This window comes from Anabas testudineus, chromosome 16 (genome assembly GCF_900324465.2).
Source record: "Anabas testudineus chromosome 16, fAnaTes1.2, whole genome shotgun sequence".
In the NCBI taxonomy this organism is placed as follows: Eukaryota; Metazoa; Chordata; class Actinopteri; order Anabantiformes; family Anabantidae; genus Anabas; species Anabas testudineus.
In genome coordinates this window covers 15,717,381-15,742,449 of record NC_046625.1, presented here as the reverse complement: position 1 = coordinate 15,742,449, position 25,069 = coordinate 15,717,381, and the positions used below count along the sequence as shown (strand labels likewise).

Sequence of the window (25,069 nt, the reverse complement as noted above, 5' to 3'; positions counted from 1 at the left end):
ATTGTTGTGTCCACGTCCCTTTCCTAACAGCAGAAAAGTATTTTTCTACTCCTCCCTGCACTGTTTAAATGACTACATGTCTTGAAGGCAGCTTTGCTCCGCGCTATGGGTGGAATGACTTGGCCAGGAGAGGTCCCTGCGCATGCGCTCTGCGAGAGGAGTGGAATCGTGGCTGTGTTAGCATCCAGAGCTAACGGGCTGGTCGGGGAAACACGGTGTGGAGGAAGGTGTCCTGCGCACTGTTAGACTGAAAGAGACCGGCCTCTGTAAATATCCCCAGCTAATCCTCGAGCTAACAATTATCCCCCCCCCTACCACCACCACCACCACCCTCCCCTCTCCATGCTGCTCGGTAAAGGAAGATAACGGGAACGATAACAACCCTGCACTGCCACTTAAATTAGCCCCATCGTGCAAGACGGACAAGGAGCGCTGCGTGAAGGAGCGTCCCCCTTCAGGCAGAACCGGGTTTCTCCTTTGAATCACCAGATTAAAGCCGCAGTCCGGAGCGAGGTGAGGCGCTGTAAGGATGAGGCTGCCGAGTAACAGACAGTGTGCGGTGGAAGGAGACGGACTGAAGATGGACCAAGCTCCTCCGTTCAGGAACCCGTTCGTGCACGTCTTGAAATTCACCCCTCTGGAAAAGGCTAAGGTGAGACCACCGCTGTGTCTCTGCTGCCGGTGCAGATGCGTCGATGCAGTTTTTTTTTTTGAACACTTTGAGCAACATTTGCACTTGAGTGCGACACCGTGAGGCTGCCACCATCATTCAACTGAGCAGTTTTTTTTTTTTCCTGATTGCATGCAGTCAGCTGAGCTGCTGCTAGCTAGTCGGCTAACGCTAGCTACATACATGTTGCTTTCTCCCTTTCTTCTGTCGTCCCGGCTTGTTGCCTTGCTTTAATGTGGCTGTACAGGGATGGAAGCCTTTTTTAAAAAGGCCTATAGTTGTGGGTAGGGTGTGTTTTGCCCAAATGGGTACGTTTAACATGAGACTGAACCCGTATCACCCACGGATCCGCTACCGACCCACTAAAACGAAACAGTTATCCGAGCATGGCCGCCTGAGCAGGATGGGCCTAGCTTGTTGCTCTCCAACTGTTTCAGTGGCTATGCTAAGCCAGCACGTCTTTCATAGCGTTCATGGAGGTGTCACGACCAAGTGTCACACGTTATCTCACACATGGTGGCCTTTTTCTTTTTTTAAATCCAGCTTTCCTCGCTTGTTTCTCTTTCTTTTTCTTGCTTTGTTGGCGTGTCTCAGTCCTCCAGTGGGCAGCACGTGTGTGAGTGCAGGGTGCAGAGTGACATGGAAACCTGACAGTCATCTTCAGTTCCCCTTCTACAATTTATATATATATATATATATATATATATATATATATATATATATATATATATAGATTTATATTTCCCCAGCTGTCAAAGCTTGTCTTGTTTAAAATATACCAGGTGGCTAATTACATTGTACAGACATGATGCCCAGCTTTTCCTCTCTCGCCTCTGCTGATAATCAGATTTAGAGATTTCAGGGTTCTCTTGAAATAAGCTGTTAACTTGCAGGCTACTGGTTTGATATTGTTTCTGAGCTTCATTGCTCATAAGAGAATAAACGTTTTTTGAACAATGCGGGATTATTATGATTCAGCCTGCGCAAGACGGCACAAGACGAGGCTTTAAAAGTCTTCACAATCTGCTTTATTTTGGTCTTAGAACAGATTTGTGTCTTATCTGCAAATATTGCAACACATTGCATTATGCACACATAATAGAAACCTTCACTCAACCTGTATAATGCTGAGCAGTGGCAGCAGTTTAGTTCATTCAAACGGGGACTGCTTATAAAATTAGAAGCCTATGTGCAGCCTCATATGATCTCTTTTTAGTAGTTGGAGAACTGTGTTTGTGTGTCCAGCATTAGACATGAGTTACCATAAGCAGGACATTACCGTGAACAGGTCCTGGTTCATTTGTACAGTAACATATGATTGCGATTATGCTGATAGGAGGAAATCGTTCATGATCTGTCATGTCTACTAGATATACTTGTTAAACATACAGCGTGTCATTAGGCTCCTGATGTCACTAAATGTCAACTTGAGTCAGGTGTTGGCAAACCTGGACTCTAATCAATTAAAGAAGCATGGTGGTGTTGTTAAGCAATATGTTGACACTTAAACTGAGCCAATGTGCTCTCCACCAGCACCATCAGCTGGTTTTAGCCATGGCTCACAAAAAGAGATCTCAGAAGACCAACGATCAAGAGTTGTTGATTTGCATGTAGCTGGAAAGAGTTACAGTGTAATTTCAAAGATGTAAGATATTGATCAGTCCACAGTCAGAGAAATTGTCTATAAATGGAGACAATTTGGTACTGTAGCTACTCCGTATAAGTGGGTCGAGCCGAGATCACTCAACAGGCATGGTGTCCATGGCACTGAGAAGGCAACTGATCTCCAAACAAAGCAGAAGACAGTGGGAGAAAATGTAGAATATTTTGGGATGAACACAAAGCAGTATGCATACTGTAAAAAGAGAACTATATACTAGCATTGAAAAGTTATTCCACAGTGACGTACAGTTAAGGGAACATCATGATCTGTGGTTATTTTGCTAAGACCTGGGCTGCTTGTTTTTGTGTAGAGGAAAATAAAAGTTTATAAAAGTATTTTACAAGATAAGGTGAGGGTGTCTGGCTGAAGGCTGGAACTCAGAAGAAGCTGGTTGATGCAGCAAGACAATGATCCTAAACATAAAAGTAGATCTACTGCAGAAAATCCACTTTTGAGTGGCCCAGTCATAGCCAGACCTCAACCAAATAAAGAAGCTGTTGTGACATGAAGAGAGCCAAAAACACCAGACATCCACTGAATATGGCTGAACTGAAGCAAACCTGTGTTGAACAATGGTCCAAAATCGAAATCCATTAATGTAATAAATCTTGTTAAAAGCGGTCTTTTTCTTTTGAAACATTCCAAATTCAGAAATTTGCAACCTCTACCCAAAGTTGCAGTTTGAGTTGTCCGTGTATTATTTATTCATAGTGTGAAACAATAAAACCGGTTTGTCATATAAATAGCCAAAATGTTTACCACATAGATGAGTACAGATGATATTTTGGGTTGTAGTATTGAAAAAGTGTGAGGTATTTTAAGTAACAAGTTCCAGTGTTATGGGAATCAATTTCCTTATCACTGCTTCTCTGGTGTAGCAGGTATGAGAGAGTATCTTGTCACAAGAAAAAAAGGGAAGTTTATGCATTTCTGTTCTCTTCGCTCTTCTAAATGTCACAATGTCTGGTGGGTCAAAACCAAGAGAACACATGTTTTTATCGTATTCCTAATATAACTTAAAATCAAATCAAGTTTTTAAGTTTATTTTTTTGTAATAGTTTATTAGTTTATTTATTTGAAGTAAAAATTTAGATACAATTTTAATTAAAGAACATTACGTCAACTTTCTCATTTTAACCTACAGTGTTAAATTGACAAACAGTTTTATTTTTCATTTTTATGTATAGCATTTATGTATTCATGCATATTGTTACCTTCTATTAAGTCTGAGCAGTTAGACATTTCAAATATGTAAAAACTGAGGTCGTGAACCAGTGGACATTGTGGTTCTAATATGACTTTTCAGCACATTGCATTGATGTTCACAGCAACACTAGGAAGTCATAATGTGAACCGAAACCATGAGGAGTAGAGTTAGAAGCTTTGTAACAAAACAACTGAGGGCTTTCTTACTGTAATAAACCTAAACATATTTAGTTTCTTTTGTGTGTTTGTGTGCTGCAGTGGTTGGTCATAAATAATAATCATTTGTTAAAATTGTCTCAAAATTATGTTTTATCAGGATATTTATTAAATCCTTCATACGGACAAGTTTTGTTGGATTAACCCAGTGAAGGATGCTTGGTGTTAGCCCATTATTAGGCTAAGCACAGGCTAAAAGTCTGCAAGCTAACAGGCGGAAGCAGAATTTTTACCTGTCCCGTTCTTTTGAGCAGTATCGGTAACCATTTTAATTCTACAATAGCCGTAATCTCTAAATGTTGGTAACTTGCCAAAAGACAGGCGACTGATGTTGATGGTAATTTAATTCCAGGCTTAGCTTTGACAAGTCTAATTAACATTCCTGCGTGATTTATTTTGGAAACCTAAAAAAAGACCTAAATCAGTTTGGATCCTGGAAAAGCATCAGTGAGTCAATAGCTTATTCCCACAGTATTGATTAGGATTTGTTTTTTTTTTTTTTTGGACTAGTGTCAATACTGGGCAACTCATGTGTTCTCCACAGGAGTAGTTATCCCAATGTATCAGACAGAATTGGAAGTTTTCTTAAATATCTCCCAGTAAAGTGTCCGTAGCCAAATATTACAACTGACACCCAAGGGCGTGCATGAAGCAAAGACTATTTATCTACTTTTGGCTTACAAATGATCATTGTTCAATGCAGAGACAGTAAAATATTTATTATTGCCTGTGTTTTTGTTTTGGGTGCAAAAATTCCCTTTCTAACGAGTCTGTGGAATTTAAAGCTTTGATACAGGTTCTCACTGATCAACAAAAAAATAAGTTGTTTGCATATGGTGGCATGTTGTTGCGTTGCTGTGGCGCAAACTGCAGATGGAGGACAGGAAGTGAGTTTTGTACACAACAAGCTCTCAAAGTCTTTCTCAAATTGATCAAGTCAACAAAGCATGAGGAGCTTTTATTGAGTACCAAAAATAGTTATTCAGATGGGAGGGAAGCAAGAAATTGAGGTGGCGCTGAACAGCATTTTGGGATAACCCACCCTGGATAACTTCACGTATCCTTCACAGAAAAAAATACCTTCAAGTGGCTACACTGGTTAATTGAGCTCTCGTTTTAGATAAGCCTGATTTGGATACAGAGATTCCATGTTCATTCTATGCATTATGTACAATATTCTGTAGGAACACAAGGAAGGAATTGGCAGCTTTAGTGCAATTTCCAAGTTGCTTAACTTCAGATAAATGTTAATTTATTTTTTAACACTGTAACAAGCTATATTGCATACATTTAAACATGCCATGAAGTACAATGCATGAATTCACTTCAACCCTGAAATAACCCTTTCTGTTTCTGTAGCCTTTATTTTAATTCAAAGTGACATTCATGCATTTTCATGCTTGGCTTTGGATAAATCGTTTAACGATACTGTTGGGGAAAGAAAGTACCACAAGTTGCTGTGTTTGCAACTCCCTCATCCTATACCAATCAATTCAGATAATGTCATGTCAGATAATGTAAATGTTGTTTCTCAGACCAAGGGTATGTGTGGAGGGTGGAAAATGTGTTACTGTGTCATCAGAACTTGTTCACTGGTTTTCACTTTTTTGACACTCTTTCATTTGATTGATTATATTCTCAGACAAAGATGAGATAACAAGCACAGATAGACTATGTGCTCTCCAGTAGTGGTTGTTATCAGGACAAATATTGACTGAAGATAAGCCCTTGTGTCAGTGAACGATTAGCAGGGTCAACAATCACGATTAGCTCCAAAAGATGAAGTGCCAGTTATATTGCCAGAACCTTGAACGACATAGTCATATGTAACTTTTACGCAGTAATGTTATTTTATGCCATTATAAGGGCCATATTCTGATCTGAAGGGGGAAACACCATCACATTTAAATTGTCTTAATAATGACACAGCTCTTCATGGTACTCAATTTTCTTTACATGCATTCAATGTGACACTGTTATTTATATTTAAACCTTGAACTGAACGTCTTTGTGGAGCTCATGAAAACCCTAGACTGCAGCTAAATGCATCTTTGACTAAACTCGACAAACGCACTACTACACACAGCTTTTTTCATGCCTGCAATATTAAAATGTGCGGGAATCACAACTCCTTGATTTTAGAGGAAAGTGAGGCTGTAACTGTACCATGATGTGTGACAACACTTGTAATGAGATGTGTTTTCTTTAACCAATTTCCTTTTCTCATTTTCCCAATCTCTTACAGATTGCATTAATGACAGTCACGTTGTTCCCCATCCGCCTACTTATAGCTGCATTCATGATGCTGCTGGCTTGGCCTTTTGCTTTCCTGGCCTCAGTAGGACGCTCTGAGGCTGCAGTGGAACCCCAGTGCCTCTGGAGGAGGTGGGTGCCTTTTGTACTTTACTCCACAGTGCTTCTTTCAGCATGAATAGAAAACACATTAGTCAAAATGTAAGTTCACATACGAGTTCAAAAAGCACTTGTCAAACAACACCGTGTTATATTATATTGTATTTTCTCATTCAATTGGCCACCTGACTATGAGTTGAATCTGTTTCTAGTAGTCCTTTACACACAAATAAAACTATAACAAACTTGTCCGATGTTATTCAACATCATCCTTGAGCAACGGACTTCCTTATAGTGTGATATGCTTCATAAGAAACTCCCACATCAGCTACAGGTTTCCTCCTCTTAGACACTTGTCTCAAAGAGGCTGAAAATAATGCATTAAAGTTTATTAAATAAGCTGGTCAGTAATGTCAAATTTTATGAGACTTGGATCTAGATGGTGCTTGCAGTTGCAATGTGTGGAAATTTACTGAGTGAATATCAAGTAGTAAATAAAAATGAAGATGCAGTGAGATGCAGACAAGACAACCAAGACACTAAGAGTCAGGATGCATCAGCTTGCTGCTTTAAAGATACTGTGTTTCGGACATGTTTTTTTTTTCAGTGAGAACTAATGGAGTGCATTGGTGCTTTTATAAAATGCTCATATAAAAGTTGAGATTATAAAGTGATTTGTTCCCAGTACATATACCTTTAGTGATATCCTTCATATCAAAACCATGGCAGACATGACAGTTAAGCTTTTCACTCAAGTTGTTAAACCTCATCAGTAATGACAATGAAGAAATGGCCAGCAGGCTAAATAAGGCAGAGGACAGGCAGAACATAGTCTCAGTGGGACAGACTGCACTAATAGCAGATTGTACATAGTGCCTCATAAGGTGTTTTTCTTCCACTCAAATTACCTGATTAATTTTATTTATCAATTGATAACCTTTTTCTCATTTGGAATTTTCATATCTATCAAATGTCTGATGAAAACTATTATAGCAAAATAAGCTATGTCTGGTTTGTTTTATTTCTATATACATTTTTATAACAAATTATAAGACACATGTATCATCTTGTTTCCAGACTGGTGGACATAATTCTGAAGATCATCATGCGGGTCATGTGGTTTGCAGGAGGTTTTCATTGGATTACTGTGAAAGGGCAAAGGGCATTGCCAGCAGAAGCACCCATCCTTACCCTCGCACCCCACTCCTCCTACTTTGATGCCATCCCAGTCACAATGACAATGGCCTCAATTGTTATGAAGGCTGAGAGCAAGGATATACCTGTTTGGGGCAGTAAGTAATAACATCTTTGTGGCTTTATCTTATACTATGAGAGAGAGAGGGAGAGAGCGAGAGAGAGAGAGAATGTGATGATACAGTATCCTCTTCTAGGATTTAACTGACAAGTTTTTGAAATGTTGTGACCTAAAATGTCATTTCCAAGCAGAAGCCTCACTGTTCTGAGTGCTTTACAGTTTGTTCTCTTCTTGTAGTAAGTGATCTTATTATTTCCCTCTTTGTGCTTGTTTGGCTTTTTAAGATAGCAACACCACGTAGCATTAGCAAAATCCCATCAGCTCTATACATACAAACTGTGACTCAAAGTTGCAGTGATATGACATAATTGCAAGAAATTCTCAGCGATTTGTTGAATTTGTTAATTTGTGACCACAAATTCCTAGAGAGACTAATGGTATATGGTAAGCACCTTGTGTGCTCTATCCCTTTGTAAATGGCTAATTGTACCAGTGTGTTTCATTTTGCTAATGTATCTGTAAACATTTTATTTTCCAATTTTTGTTCTTTTTTTTTTTTTTTTTTACACATCAGTTGCATGACCCCTGTTCATAGCAGTTGTAAACAAGGAAATGTTGACTATGTGACACATCACACCAAGCTGGACCTTTCAAAAAGCTATTCAGAGCTATTGTCTGTATCACCCAAGGCCTTGTGCAGAGGTGAAGTATGCAGTGGTCATTTGCACTCAGTATAAATAGTTTAATAACAGATCTTACTAACTAGCTTGCAATTTCACTTACCTTTCAAGTTGCTAATTTCACAATTAGTTCTAATGCACCTGGCAGCAGGTTGTATAGTAAAATAACTAGGTGTTATTTTTGTCTACAGTTCAATTCTACCCTCCTGCCAAGTCAGTAATTGGCCACTTTGTTACATCCAGACTGAGTGAAGCTTGCAAAGTTACTGTGGCCTTACTTCCTTGTATTGCAGTACAGAACCTACATTTAGACACATTTGTGCCTATTGACATCATATTGTTGCCTACAACAGCTAAGATAATGGTTTAAAGGAACAATGATGTGTCTGCTCTCTGGATATTGGACTATCTGGTAAACTTTAGTTTGACTAGTCCAGCTGGCACAACAGTAGGAACCAGGCACCAATGTCTGCTTGAGCAAGTTGAATCCAGAATAAACATTAAGACCTGATCAGCCACAGTGTGACGTGTGTAGAATGTGTCTCAGGGGACTAGCTAGAGCTATAATCCCTTCCTGTTGGCAGACAACTCTTGGAATCAATTCCTCCTCCTCATGGCCTCTCCCTCTTCTTTCTTCATCTTATGATATCACTCTCCTTAACTTATCTTTCCTACTTTCTTTTTTTTAATTGTATTTCTTGCATGTCTACCAGAAACATTGCTTTTATATAATAATAATAATAATAATAATAATAATAATAATAATAACGACGACATAGTGCTCAATAATAATAATCACACACTATTATTCCCATAGTAATGACACAAGGTGGGATTTGCAAGAAAATGTATCTGGAATCTGCCAAACACCTGCCGATCTTATCTAGAATATTTAATCTCGTTATCTCTCTATCTGGTCACAGTTCCCTTTTTAATGTATCTGTAACTGATTATCAACATAGCCATCACTCCAAAACTTGGTTGCTGCTACTGTACATTGGCAAAAAAAAAAAAAAAATGGCCCATTGAATTTTTCCTTTTTTTCCCCTGCATAAACTGCCACCTTGGCAGCATTAACCTCAAACAAGTGTTTTATGTAGCTGTGGATTAGACCTCCACAACATCAACAAGAGGAATTTTGTACTTCCTCACCTCCTTACTTTTTCTGCTTTAGCTTAGCCATATCCTTAGGATGCATCTGTTGCATCAACCAGCGTCTTCTGAACCTCAGCCTGCAGATAGTCTACCTGACCTGCATGCCTTTACATGCACTAAAGCTGGTTGCACTAGTAAACAGGAAAACTGGTTACTGTAATCGGAGAAGTGGATTAGAGAAATTGGATCTAGAGCAGTAGATGTCTCCCAGAGAACTCTGATTTCTCGGTCGTATACGCATAAGCAGGTTTCTAATGGCTGTTTACAAAAGCGCATGTGCAGGACAAAAGCTGCAGACACTCACCACTCTACCAGCAGAGAAACGGCAGATAAGTGCAGCTAAATGAAAGGGAAGATCATCGCTTGGAGCGTTGCTAACTTGGGACTGAAACCGAAACTAACCCAGAGTGCCCCACAGACATCTAAATGAATCACTTTCACAATGTATTTCATTAATTCAGTTTGAACCGTAAAAAGGAGCCCTCCTTCTCTGACACATCGTATCAAAAAACAAATGACAGGAAGCGGTCTCTTCTGTCTCTGTAGAGTTCAAATCTGTTAACTGTGCTTCCAAAATAAGATAAAGGTAGAGGAGAAATCTGAGTTTTAATTTGCTGCATGTTTACTTGGATTTCCATGTTGCTCTATATTCAACTTAAAAGGCTTTTGGTATATTTTTTTCAGCACAACTTCCCCTTTTAGAGTAATTTCTTTTCATTTTCATACTGTATTAAACATTGAACCTAAAAAGCACACAAGAAACATAAAATCTGAATAGAAAGCATATATTTTTCAATGTGAAAACCAAAAACATGTTGAACATTTCTTGGATTCCTTAACTGAGTTTCCCACAAAGTGTAAATAGGTAATGTAAAACAGACAAAAAACTATAGAAAACTATATACAGCTATATTTACTAAATTGTCTAAATCTTTTTTTAAATCAGTTACTACAATACAAACTTTTTTATTTCATTTCAGTTTCTGAAACAGTTCTGTCACCACATGATAGAACAGCCCATGCTGACTGGTTCAGTGAGTCTTGCCAGTGTATAAACCTAAGTTGATGGTGTAACTAGTGCTAGACACAGGACAGTAAACCTAGCAGGCACTGTGGATGTCATTATAAAGAGGCTTGATTCTGAACAGCTTGTTGTGCTGCATTGTTCGTTGCTTCTGATCATTTGTATGGTCTTCGTAGGGATCACTGAGGTGGAGGTTCCAGAAAATGGATCTAATCACTTTAGCTGGAAGGAGCACATACAAGATGTTGTTCTGTTTCCAGTAGCCCTGAATACTTGGGGGAGACCAGAGAACTTGTACAGCTCTCCAGCTTCAGTGTCAGCTCATTTGTACTTTTTCCCCAGTTCCTTGTTTTTTGCTGCATTTTTGTTGGTGTTGATGCAGGTGGTTCTGACTGTGTCAGTGGCAAAAAACAAGAGAAACCGGTCTCTTGGCAAACGTAGGAAAAGTGTGTTTAGCTGGAGTCCTTGTGTTTGGCATGGCTGGAACCTGCTGATTGCTGGAGCAGTGTCAGGATCCTTTCCTCTCTTTCAGAGCTCAAAGCTGTGCTGTGGCTGTGCTGCCTGAGCCAGTGGAGTTCTGGACCTGATAGACGTCCCCTCCTCTGTGGTGACCTCCAAGTACACTCTGTGTGTGCTTGGAGATTCTGCACACTGCCCCTCCTCATTTCTGTACATGCACATGACAATAACACTTGTAAAATCAATTGAAAAACATCTCAGCTTATTGAAAATACTGGATATACTCGGAAAATGACCCGCCATTCTCCTCATTTCCCCCATTTCCCAAAAGAGCTCTAAGTTCTACATTTGGCAAACGTTTCATTTTCCCCTTTTTTAATCACAAAAACTCTAAATCTAACACCCACACCAACTCTAATCTCAAACTCTACTCCAAACTCCCTAGAACTTGGTTGGTTGGTTTGGCTAACACCACACAGAAGAAAGGGGGTGCATCGACCAGCTTCTAATTGTTTGTTTGTTTTTTCTGTGCTGCTTCTTCGTTCAGCTAAGAACTTTGGATGGGTGGTTTTGCACATGTATATCCCTTAGTGGAAAGTTTTAGTTTTTTTTTTGTGAGGCATGGCTCACAACCGATGCTATCTGTGTATAGCATACTGACACTTTATATGTCAAGGTATTTCTAAGTCACACCTCCATATTTGTTTTATTGATTTAGACTCCAGGTTTACTTTGCTAACACCTGACTCCAGTTGACATTTAGTAACATCAGAAGCCTAGTGCTGACATTGCTTTTTCCACCATAACAGTGTATGTATAGTGAATGTGTCCAACAAACACATTAATGACTGCATTAAAAGTGATTGTGTTTTATCAGCTTAGAAATATTGTGTTTGATGATATTTGTGACTGGTGTAGATCAGATCACATTTTATGACCAATTTATGTAGAAAACCAGGAAATTGCAAACAGTACCATTACTTTTTCTTGTAATGCATGTTTTGCTGCTGTGTCACTTGAATTCATTAATCACCCCGTTGGCCTCTAAAATGCAGGCTGGATTGTCTCTAGTCTCAATAGAGACACCTTATTACTAACCTGTAATTGGAAAAGGGAAGTCAGACCTAAATAAAGTTGTTTTTATGGCATTTTCCCATATGTGATGAGGTTAGGCTAGCTGCTTATCCCTGCTTTGAGTGTTGTGTGTGAAGTATATAATAGCTGTTTTTAAGGCCCACAAACGCTGTAGTAGTGCAGTACAACACCTTAACTCAATACTGCTTTGCTCTTACAAACAGTGTCTTCTACATAAGAGGGTGTATATTCAACAGTGCTTTTCAGATATATAAATGTCAAATTAATATAGAGGAATGTTTGAGCACAACCACAGCAGTAGACTCTTTACCACTGTGCAGTGCTGTTGGTGTAATATGGATTTGAATCAATGCAGTTTGGAGGTTTACTCTCTCGAGACTTTTCTTTGCCAGTATAGAATATGTTTGTGCTTATGAATGTATCAGATTGTTTTACAGTTTACAGAATCATGATCTTTATTGTAGAGGGTTGAGGCGACATAAAAATGGCATGAACTGTTTCCCTCTCTTCCCACTCTAACCCTAATTAAACCAGTAAATGAAGTGTCTACCCATAATGCAGGAAAGGTTTAATTTCTTAATGGACAAAATAAATTAATTAGTTTAATGTATTTTTTCTTCCTTCTTTGCATTTCGATTTCAGCTCTGATTAAGTACATCAGACCAGTGTTTGTATCGCGATCAGATCAGAACTCCAGAAAGAAGACGGTGGAGGAAATCAAACGCAGAGCACACTCTGGAGGGGAGTGGCCTCAGGTAAGTCAACAGAAGTTAAACATATGAAAAAGTCCTTTTAGCCACCAAATGCATGGAAAACAACACTGGGTTTTAACATTAACAGACATCATTTGCCAAACAGTCAATAGAATTGGAGGAACAAACATCATAACTGGTTTACTGATTCTGTATGACATCTCTGGCAAAATTTCTTGTTGACCTATTTTCACATTTAATGTTAAAATGTACTGACTAGTTATGTATGACCTTATAATTAGACATATAAACAGCAAGTAAGTTTTTTTTTTTTTTTTTTTTTTTTTTTTTTTTTTTTTTCTCATGATCTAAACAGTATCCTCTTACTTACAGATAATGATTTTCCCAGAGGGAACATGCACCAATAGATCCTGCCTAATCACATTTAAGCCAGGTACCTGCTCTTCTGTCATCTGTCTTCTTCTACCTCAAACTTTCTTCTGTATTTCTGCTTTTGAAGTCAGCTGCTACCCCTGCCCTGGTATTGCATATAGTCTGTTATGAATTTATGTCCAGTTTAGAGATGATGGTAAATAGTATGAAAATGTAATATCACAATTATAGTGATAAGTTATAAGTAAAATTATTATATTATATTATTATATCATATTTATATTTATATTTATATTATATAAGTATTTCAAGTTTTTTTTTTTATTATTATTCCCCTAAGTTAATGTCACACCTTATGTGTAAAAGTGTTTAAACAAAAATGTAAAACAAATATAATCCCTAAGAGACACTAAACATTGTGTAATATACCTTAACCAAACTGCTGCAGTTTTGAGTTTCTCCAAAATTGGCAGAAATGTTATTGTGATTTCAGTTACCATTTCATCCCTAGTCCACTGTAGCTTTAAGTGTGATGTATGATTATAATTATTGAGAGGTGCGAACTAAAATTACTAACTAAAAAAGAGTTTAAATAATGTTGTGAAAGTCTAAGTTTAATTTCACGTATTTCCTTTCATAATGCAAAGAATTCTAAATATACAGTAAAAACTGAAATGGATATCTTTTTTTCACTAATCTAGGAGCCTTCATCCCTGCTGTACCAGTGCAGCCTGTGGTGATTCGTTACCCCAATAAACTGGTAAGTCTGTTTGAGGAATTGTATGGATTATTTAATTATATAAAGTATTTGCTGTAGGATCATTTGCAAGGCCTCTGTTGCGTGTGTCATAATGAACACTAATCATGCTTCACATCTTCCCAAAATCAAGCTCATTGGGTAGGTAAATATGTTCCTGCTCATATTGTGACATTGTATATATGTAATAACAACGCAGAAGAAAATGCAGTAAAGCAGACATGTACTGCAAATTTAGCAGAATTCAGTTTCAGTTTGGATTTGTCTTGTTCAATGCAAGCTGTCTGGAGCAGACGTGCATGTATTTTTTTTTGTGTTTGTTTTGTTGTTTGTAAGCTAGGAATAGTGCAGTAAAATGTATGGCTACCTACAGCCGTATATTTGGATGAAAACAGTGGAATGAAAATTAAACAACTGAAATGCCTTTTTGTGTCTGCTAATGGCAATTGTAACAGTAAGTGCCTCAAAATAATTAGCTCTTAAATACACATAATCAGAATTCACACTAGAAAATAGGTAGGGAATGTTTATAGCCTGCCCACCACCAGCCTTCTGCTGCAGCAGAAGGCTGCAGCAGAAGACATCCACAGACATCATGTGGATCTGTAGTAGTGTAGACTATGTAATCCAGTAGAGAGTTGTAAATATAGAGAATCAAAATGCTGGGGCATATTGTGTGATTTTGTTTATGAATAAAACCATTTACATCTCTTTATTCAATTATCGATTTATTCACTTTTACTTTGCTAGCTTTCTTTCAAAAAATAGCCCATGAAAACAATTATATAAAATTTATAGCTTTTACTGAGAAAATCTAGTTAAAATTTCACCAGCTTTCCACTAGGCAAAGGAGTTAAAGTTTGTGAGAAAACATCAGTGAAGTGTGAAGATCAACTTTCTGGAAATCAGGTTTCACTTACTCTTTACTGACTCAACTCTTGTGCTTTTCACAGGACACAATCACATGGACGTGGCAAGGGCCTGGAGCGTAAGTACACAGTTTCTTCTAATATTAATGAATATTATTAATAAATGCTGTGCTTCATATGCGACTGATTAGATCCAGTACAAAATATATCAGCATTTTCTGTTTTATTTAAAAGTCAAATTGTTAAATAAAGCAGTGGTCCCCGACCGGTCAATTGATACCAAGCCGCACAGAAAGAATACATAACTTACATTATTTCCATTTTATTTATTATCTGTTTCTGAATGATGTTTTTATTATAGGAAATTATCAGATTATATATATATTTTTTGTTTGTTTGTTTGTTTTTTGTATTTGTTTTTGTTTTTATTTATGCCGGTCGCATAATTTTATTTTGTTGTATTTATCCGCCACACCTTAAAGGCCGGTCCGTGAAAATATTGTCTGACATTAAACCGGTCCGTGGCGCAAAAAAGGTTGGGAACCACTGAAATAAAGCACAATTAAGAAAACTGTATGTATGATTGTATTCTGTAGTGCGGGCTCTTATTTTGGAAAGGAAATGAAGTCAAAAGAATTAATTTGTTGTCTTTCAAAGTAGAGACAAAAGCTGATTGCCAGACATGCTATTACAAACTGGGCTACCAGGATGGCCCAACTCCTATGAATGTAAATGGAACAGTATTTGAGTGACACAACAAAAGTCGACACGCCAAAAGAGTTTGTGCTCAAATCAATACTGTAAAAGACTGAGATCAAGCACTAATATTCCATTTAATTTTTTTTATTAGGAATTAGTGGCATATTCTGCCAGAAACTGATCACCGTTTGCAGGACTGTACACAACTTGTTAAAGACATATCTCCCGGTTTATCTCTGACTACAGCTGCTTATTTAGGTATCTAACCGTCATCGCCACCAGTGTTTGCACTTTCTTTAAAGTGAAAACACTGTAAATAAATATATCCCCGTGGTAACAGTGATGGTATGTCTTTGTAAAACTTGATGGTTCGAGTAAATTTTAACAAAATAAACATAGTAACAGTCAGAGAAACCCAATGTTATGTAAAATGCTTTAAGGCAGTCCTCGATCGTAACTGTGTTTAAACCTATGTCTGGATGTTCAAAGACAACACATTATTGTGTCTTTGTTTGTCAAGTTCATACTGCAGAGCCACTAATTCCAAATGAAAATGGAATATGAGTGTCTGCTATCTTTTTTTTTTTTTCCTTTTTTGATTTGAGCATGAAATCAAATCAAAATGAACCGTTATGTTTTTTTTAATTTTCATTTCAATTGAAAAACAAATGAACAAATGATACACGGATTCACTCTGGCCCACTTGCAAGGTGGAAGCAAAACAGCGACTGCTACTCTAAACACTGCCTTTCCATGCTGGTGTAATCCATTCACTTAAACCAATTATACGCATTTTTTTTTTCAAAGGCGGTAGCAATGTGAAGAAGACGAGAGGTTCGCTTTTAGCAAAGAATATGGACAAACGATTTTCCTTGCACACAACAGGAACAGTGTAGAGGGTCAATCTGTGGCTTAGTACACTTGCTGTCTGATTATGATTTAATCACACAGTGGTAGTTGAGAGCGAATTGGTGATTTATGAAAATTCAAGTCAAGTGCTATTTTTATTGATGACGTCCTGTTGTTATCCAGGTTTGATATCTTGTGGCTGACACTCTGCCAGTTGCACAATGAGTTTGTGATCGAGGTAAGTGTGAAAGTATCTTTTAATACACCACCATACACATGATTGTGACTATTTTAAACATGCCCTATTTACCCTCTCCACATGTTTATTATTCCATAATAAAGGTCCTTTGAATGTATAGCTGTCCATTCATTTTATTTACAAAATGTTCACTGCTTAAGGAATTAAGGAAGTAAATACTGACTTCTAATATGTCAATACAAAAATGTTTTTTTAATTTGACAGTTCCTTCCTATATACACCCCTTCAGAAGAGGAGAAAAAGAACCCTGCTCTCTTTGCAATCAATGTGAGACGTGTCATGGCTAAGTAAGTCAGATATTTAAATTCACTTCATACTTTTAATGTACCAAACTGTTGACAAATTATTACTTAAGACTTGAATTACAAACGCCTGTTCAGGACTTTTTCACGCAGAGCACCAAACAAGGGAAAGATTTTTCTGCACAGCCTTAATCTGAGTCTTAGTGGTTAAGACAGCAAACACAAACGGCTAATTCCACCATATCTTATTTTCCAAGTGAATTCTTTTTGCACTGGTCCTATATTGTAAAAGTTGCACATTATTGTTGTCGTAACCACCTTATCAAGACCAGAGTGAGACAAGACCAAGACTTTAAGCAGTCAAGACAAAGACCAATGCAGTGCGAGACCGAGAACACACGAGCAGACACAGGGCTATATAACACCAGGGCCAGATAAAGTCATTGTGGTTTAGGTACAGCATTTTATCGTACAGCACTTGCCTGACGTCTCTAGTCTTCTAGAAAGCCGCAGTTTCCCGCCTGTCTGTTGGGGACAGCAGAAAGTTACATTAGAAGTAGGACGTTTACTGGTCCACCTTGTCTGAGACCAAGACAAGTGCAAGTAAACAATGTGTACAGTTTCTACAACCACATGGTGTAATCTTAAAAAAAGTCCTTACAGAAAGTCTTGCGTAAGAATGTGTGCTAGTCTGAAATAAGAGCTTCAAAATTATTTTTAAGATGGGTATTGAGACTAAGACCTGCTTTGAGTACTACAACTCTAGTGCACATACTACCTGTGTACTTGTAGACTTCTATATACTATGCTTCATTGCTTTGTGTCTGTCAGCGGTAAACTTGCACTTTCACACAGCTCTCTCAACATCAAATTAGTCATATTGGTTACTACAGTTGCCTTTGAGCTTTAAGCAAACTTGGTATCGGTTCACACACACTGATGTCCCATCCTCTGTCTCCTCTGTGTTGTGGTCAGAGCCCTCGGGGTTCCCATCACAGACTATTCATTTGAAGACTGCCAGCTGGCCATGGCAGAAGGCCAGCTGAAACTGCCAGTCGACACCTGTCTGCTGGAGTTTGCCAAGCTCGTCAGGAGGCTGGGGTGAGTCACTCAAACCTTTCAATACAGACTACTAAGTGAGGGGCATAGGGGTGAGAATGGGGAAAAAAAAAACACCTAGATTACATTTTTGGCATTAGTATCTGTGGTGTCCACTAGTGAGCAATGCTGTTTCTTGAATATAAAACTGTGTAAAGTTTTGCATAATACTGTGGACCAATGATTTATTTTTCTTTGCTCATGCAAAACAACATACCACAACACACATACGTGTTTAGACCACTCTAAACAATGAATTTAATGCTGAATATGAACTGCTCTTACCAATTAATTGATTTCACTAAAAAGGCAGAGGCTCGGAGTGTCAGTCTGTTATAAAGGTTTTTAACTTTAACACCCAGGTTGGCATTAAAAAAGTTTGACGTCTATGCACCTGACATGAAACGTATATTGTAAATGACCAATGTCTGAACAACAAAAGCCATCACTTTAACAGACTGATGAAAGAAGAAAGAAAGAAGAACGAAAGAAACACCTTTATTTGTCATATGTCACATTTACATGTTACAATAAAATTTGTCCTCTGCATTTAACCCATCCCCCTGGGGGGAGCAGCCAACAAAGCCAACACTTTGTATCCCATGTCTGAAAAGGGCTTAAGGAAAGGCACAAAATCAAAGATTGTTCGTAAGATTTCAAGAATACATATTAGATCATTAAAATAAAAATTGGAAATACAAACAAACAGACTGTCCACTTCCTTTCCAGTTGAATTGGCAGAGAAAGGGACCACTGACAGAGCAGGGAAACAAAAGAGAGGAGTTAGATAGAAAACAGAGAAGAAAAAATACCATAGATTATCTGAAATACTAGTGATTCGACAATATCCGACAGTGTGAAATAATTGTTAGAAGTTGCTCCAACCCCATGTTGTAATCTTAAAAAGTCCTTACAGAAGTCTCTGTATTACTTTCATTTCTTGCCCGATGATGAAGTTATTCATTAAATAAAGTTTTCTTTCCCTCATTCATTCCAGGCTAAAACCCAAAAACACTGAGAAGGTTCTTCAAGAGTACGGGAACAGAGCCAGGAAACTGGAGGGGCAGAAACTGGACTTGGACAAATTTGCTAACTTCCTCGATGTACCAGTTTCAGACATGCTGCGAGACATGTTCGCTCTTTTTGATGAGGTATACAGAGGAGATCTTTTTGTTCCCCACTCACAACCATTATAATTCTACAGTCTTCCTCAGAAACTCGCTTTTGCTTCACAGTAACTATTTTATTGTTATGTTTTATTCAAATCCCATCATTACAATGATATCATTACAGATGAAGGTGGATTAAATACATTGATGCATTAGAAAATTGCAGAAAATTGATCACAGCACCTTCCTTTCAGAAAAATGTTAGCATCATATTATCCATACAAACAACAATCAAGGTTTCATTACAGCTGTGCACTTGTGATTTAAACAACACTCACACGTAGCCACTCTTGTGTCTTTTTTACATGCTCCTCTTTTGTAACACCTTATTTTCTCCCCCCTTTTTCCCCCGTCAGCATGAAGATAGCTGCATGGATATCAGAGAATATGTGATAGCCTTATCTGTTGTATGCAGACCTGCCAAAACTCTGGAAACGATGAAATTGGCCTTCAAGGTATGTTCTGTTTCAAGCTTTCTGCTTATCTAACCACCAGGCACAGAAGGGTTTTCTGTGCTTGTTTAGGATCAGCATGACATTTGCTGCGTTAAAATGTCATACTGTAGGTTGTCTGGAAAAATGCAATAGTTTCTTCCCGTCTTTAGTGAGTCGTATTCAAACACGTTTACACTTTTTCTCCCTGTTCACACTCAGATCTCCATCTCATACCATCTGAAAGGTGCAGTCCTCTTTGCTCAGACTCTTATCAGTGCATCCAGTCTGTTGTGGTTGCATGAAAATCAAATAGCTCAAGTTTGAATCACCACCATGTCTTTACTTGAATTTCTCTACAAAATTCTTAGTGTTGAGCAAGTTCTGTGACCTTAGGGCTCATGAACCCATCGAGTACACGTTCATTATTTACGTTAGGGTATTATTCCTGAAACAAGGTCTTTATATTGTACAGATGTTTGAAGCAGAGGAGGATGGGGCCATCACAGAGATGGAGTTGGCGGTTATACTGAAAACAGCTTTGGGAGTGACTCACCTGAGCGTGTCACATCTGTTTACTGCCATTGATGCTGAAGACACAGGGAAGATCACATTTGGTAAGAGAACACAATATACAATCCACAATCCCTGGTGTGATCTTAATATTTCTTACATTGAATATTTTATTCAACCCTGCTAGGTTATTAATTCAGACTCTTTTCTAGCTCTCCTGAGGACAACCACACAAGTCTCTGCTGGCTATTTGAAACCTCTGTGTAATGTTTTTCGCTGCCTCTGGCACCCTCTTGTGGTCTTTCAACAGAAAGGTTCAGGAGCTTTGTGGAGCAGCACCCAGACTTTGCTGACGAGTACCTGTACACGGAAAATGCAGGCCTCCACAGCGGCCCCTGCCATCATCAGCAACCAACAGCCAGCCTGTCTTCCCGGAACCTGCAAACCACTGCCCCCACCAAAACAGCTAACGGTATCTGCCCTGACTTCAGCCCCAGTGACGGCACAATAGATGGACTCCTCAAGAAACACAACTAAGTTACACATGTAGTGGTAGAAAACAAACACCTCTCCTGGAGAGATGGTGTTGTGAAAGGGGCGAAGGGTTGTTAGATACCTGTTACCTAGTTAAAAACTTCTTTTTCCTATTTTTTTTTTTTTTTTAAGTATGGGACTACATTTAAAAAATGAACATGTTTACCAAACCTGCTTTTTGTTAATATTGTGTCCAAGATATTTCCTGAGGTTATTTTCAGCTGGTCAACAGTTAAGTTTGTTATAAATTCTTTTTTTTTTTTTTTTTTCATAGCAAAGATCGTCATAATGCCAAACAGTGGCTGTTTCTGCTACAATGCTTGAGTAGTTGAAGGGCAACCACTTAAAATTCCCAAATGTCAATGGCAAATTTTATTCAACTTTATTTTCCCTTCAACATCAGACCATCATGATTGCATGATTTTAACAAGAGGGAAACTAGAGAAAAGAAAAACAACAACAAACACCCCGGTCAGTGAAGCGAACACATTTTAGTTAAATCAGTGTTTTTTTTTTATTTTATTATTTTTTTTTTTTCTCTTCTCTCTTTAATGGTAGCTGCCTTTTAAACTGAAAGCGCAGAACCCAGTATTGGGGATTATTTATCTAAAGATGGAAGGCCTGAGGCTACCAGTGACAATTGCTTGACCACTTGAGTGTTTCGCTTTAGTGGCCACATTTGAGGTGAACTCAGGTCTTTATGGGTCGATGTTCATCCTTCTATGAGCCTGTTATAAATATATACAATGATACATTTGATTTAGCTCAGGGTTCAGTGACAAAAATGAAAAATTTAACATGTATGATGTCATCATTTTTGACACTCACTGGGTTATGTGCACGTCTCTTTCTTACGTCATACCCCTCTGGCCAGTCACTCACCATTTACATGAACTTCAACATTTAGTCAGACTTGACTGACTCGTTGTCTTGTTTTGTTTTTAATTGTTGAAGTGACACAACGTGGACCAAAAATGCAGTAGGCAATTTAATGCCACCTCTCGTGTTTGCTCTGTCCTCTTCAGGAAGTGGTGTAATGGCTTTAAGGGAAACATCACAGCGTGTGACCCCCCCGAGAGCACATTCGCATTGGTGGCAAAATTGGGCTTTCCAAGGGCAAGGGCATACTACTACTCTTTGTGCATTACACCACTCATTACAATCATTCCTGCACTTTTCACCGCACATTACTGCTCAGACTGTTCTAGTTTGTTTTGAGTGATATAATAATGCAACACTGGCTCCTTGGTCAGCTGTGCATTTGGTCATTATGCTATTAATCTGATGTGCATTATTTTTACAATTGACAAAGAGGCATGTTTTTAAAAGCGAATCCAAGCACCTTTGCATCAAGTCACATTTGAGGGACCACTCTTGAATTAGAAAATATCAACCAGTGACAATATTTCTGCCTTGTTTTCTCCATTTGTGATAATGGTGGTATAATGGGCACAGGAATATTTGTCTAATGTGCAGCCTTTAATAACAGGCAGCATGGTATGCATCAAGTTTCACATCAATTAGAAGTAAAATGAAGGAATATGTAAGAGAACACGTTGTCTGAAACCAGGCAAATAGTGGTCTTTAAATTATTGATTTGACATTTTGTCCAGTATTATCTTCTGTGTTTTGCCCCTAATCTTAAAAATACAATCATGTGATCTTTCTTGATGTCTACTTTTTTTTTCTATTTACTTCACTTCACTTCATCTTCACTTCTTAAGCTGTTCATCTTTCTCTTTACACAGATAATAAGCGTTTGGTTATGCTGCAGCCTCTCTCTAAATGTATATACAGTGCTCTACGTCCTATCATTTTATAGGATTACTCATTTTAAAGGGAGAGACCTCAGATCAGATGAAATCATAAGAATCAGTTTGTAGCCGGTTGGGATCTGTGCATTCATGGTTCAGTTATGTAGACTTCTTTTTAATGTATATCACATCAGGAGTTACCATGTGTTTTTTTTTTCCTATACAATCATGTTAGTGAGCAGCAAGCTTCACAAATCTCATCACATTGAGGACCATGCATACTGTACATGTATCCCTGTTACGGTTTTCAGTGAAGCAATATTTCACATCCTCTAAGCCTTCTCGAGATGTATGCTTTTGAAGAGTTCTGATATGTATTTTGAATATTCCAAATGCAGGACATTTTGTGAATTTTTGATATACGTATATGAATGATTTTTATTTTCAATGCCATAACAGAGATCTGTGATCTTCTCTCCTCTGCAGATTGTATTGATAGTGAAAAATGAGCCACTTTTTTTTGTTCCTTTGTATAATACAGCAGTAGGTTCTTTTTTTTTTTTTTCCTGTATTCCTCCTACACAGTGTAAAGTTTATTATATTATTACTGTTACTGCTGAGTTGAGTGCTTAGAAACAAAATGCAGATTTCATATGGAAACCGATAGCCTTGAATCTATAGAATTTTTATGCTAAAAAAAAAGAGAATGTATAGACAATCTTTTCACAATCAGAAGCTACTCAAAGCTGATCTCCAGTGGACATTTTCATAAGAAATCATGGTTTTCAGATATACACTTTTAGCTTTTTGTCCTATTTGGACTGTCTCGCCATTTACTCCTTTTTTTCTGTTTAAAAACGTTTACTGCGTGCAGGTTGAACTAAGCAAAGTGTGAGTGTGTAAAAGTGTCAGGCCTTGAGGTGATCTCTGCCACCACATGACAGGCTGCGTCACTTAGCACTCCAGACTGTACGCACATATTAATCAACATGCGATCAGTTTTTTTTTGTATTGCCCCATTACTACTTTGTCTTTTTAAATTGTATTTGTGCTTGCACTTTAGATTATGTTCTTTATTTTTTTAACAAAATCTCCAAGGTTTGTAAGTATTGTTTGTTTGTTTTTCATGATGAGTTTTTGCATTCATATATTTGCAACAATAATGTGAGCACAGAGGAAATCGGAGGGAAAAAACAGAGGGATCACAAATTAAATGAACCTGTCCCTTGCCCTGCATTTGGTTTTATACTGTTAGAGAATTTGTCAGTTTCATTAGACCTACAGTACTTTTGTGCTTTGTCTCAGGATTGTTCAGATTGTTTAGCTTGAACGTGGCTTTATAAGCTTGTAGGACATGGAAACATCGTACACTTTTGAATGATTGAAACGTATCTGCACCATGGAATAGATAAGTATTAAATGTACTCCAAAGTAATGTGATTTTTACAGCAGGTGGTTAAATGTAAGATTCACTCTGTGTGTGTGAGGGAAACCATACTGTTAATTTGTAAATAGGCATAGGATCAGATTGTGAATTACTGATGCAAGGAATGGATAGTTCGAGACCTGACCTGAGTAAAATGTGAGCCACAGTCACCCCATATTCTGTTTTCATTTTTAAAGTGGACACTTCCATTTTAAAGTCTAAAGGCTAATTTTATACTTGATCAGCAAGTCAGATGCATTTGTACATATTCAGTATTCCCACCCACAACAGTTCTGCATTGGGGTTGAAAATACTGGGTGCAATTTGTTTTTTTGTTTGTTTTTTTTTTCACGTGTTTCACTTTATTTTAAAAGTCTGCAAGAGATAAACTAGTATTTATGCTACTGCTGCCTGCTTATCAGAGTTTGTCCAGCAGTGAGCTTAAGACGAAAGATGTGTGTACTCTAACGGTGCCATATTGTCTTTCTGATGGCTTATTGTCCGTGGGCCAAGAAACAGAACTCTGTAGCTTTACTTCCTGTCTTTTTCTATACTCAACAGGTTTTATTTTAATAATGCATTTTGATGATGAAGAGTCATTATTGCAAGCTACTTTGAATTTGTCTGTTCGGGACTGCTATGATATAACTTGTTGATGTGACTCTTGGATTGAATTAAAAAAGAAACATAGACACACACACACAGTTGTGTTTCTGTCGTAATGCTGATTGTGTGTGTGGGCGTGTGTGTGGTTGCATCATTTTGAGGGTGCATGATGACTTGTACTTGTATAATTCAACTTAAATTAGATTTCAAACAAATTGATATTGACATTAATTGTGGTAAATACGAATTACAATTATATACAACTATAATACAACAATTTACTGACACTAATGGCCCAAAATGTCTCAACCCCCATACACAGTATACTTACAGAACATCAATAGCAACCCTTTTACCTCCACACCTTCTAGCTCAGGGCATAAATGTCTCCCTCTTGAGGTAAGATGGTGAACTTGCAGTCCTTTTAAGTTCTCATCGGCGTGTTACCTGTATGATTTAATTTGTGTATGTTTTGTTTGATCCTAATGTTGCTGATCCGTTGACTATTCCTCTACTGCCTCTATAGAATGTCCTTTTGACTTTGTGCTCATCTTTTTATTTTTAACGGCCTGATGTTGGTCTTCACTCTTGTAATTTTGATATTAGGTTTGGTAGGTGAGATAAGAGAACAGGTTAAATTCTAACGGCCAGACGCCAGCATTAGACGGGGCACTTATTACTGAATCAGACTTCATCTAGAATCCCCACTGTAGACTTCTAATTGTCCTGAGTCAGTCGTTACAGTCGTGACTTCATACATAAAGAATTTGCCCTCATTCCTCTCATTGTGTCTATTATTTTATTTTACTCCTCCCAAGTGCCTCTTACACTTTGGTGCCTCTGCTTTTTAAACACTTACAGTACCTCCTTTGTCTAGAATATGCCACACGCTCTTCCTTTCAGCTCCTCAGGTGGACACTCATACATGTCCTGCCTACGTCGACTCCAACTGTACTTCCATTCTTGCCTATATTTTATGGTTCGGTCTCTCCTCACAGGTTGA

General features: G+C 37.9%; 1 protein-coding gene across 1 annotated transcript; it reads left to right on the top strand.

The window, feature by feature from the left end:
* Positions 1–175: 175 nt before the first annotated feature.
* Positions 176–24,160, top strand: LOC113170752 (lysophosphatidylcholine acyltransferase 1). Its single transcript, XM_026372989.1, has 14 exons — positions 176–652; positions 6,001–6,140; positions 7,185–7,399; positions 12,418–12,530; positions 12,861–12,921; positions 13,562–13,620; positions 14,571–14,605; positions 16,218–16,272; positions 16,498–16,580; positions 17,511–17,636; positions 18,631–18,784; positions 19,159–19,257; positions 19,709–19,850; positions 20,057–24,160. Exons 1-14 carry the CDS (start codon positions 530–532, stop codon positions 20,281–20,283), a joined length of 1,632 nt encoding a protein of 543 aa, XP_026228774.1. The 5' UTR covers positions 176–529; the 3' UTR covers positions 20,284–24,160.
* Positions 24,161–25,069: the final 909 nt, after the last annotated feature.

Coding starts and splice junctions, on each gene's coding strand:
- LOC113170752 (XM_026372989.1), top strand. CDS start 530: ATGAGGCTGCCGAGTAACAGACAGTGTGCGGTGGAAGGAGACGGACTG. Junction 16,581..17,510: donor GTGAGACGTGTCATGGCTAA/GTAAGTCAGATA, acceptor TGTTGTGGTCAG/AGCCCTCGGGGTTCCCATCA. Junction 17,637..18,630: donor AAGCTCGTCAGGAGGCTGGG/GTGAGTCACTCA, acceptor CATTCATTCCAG/GCTAAAACCCAAAAACACTG.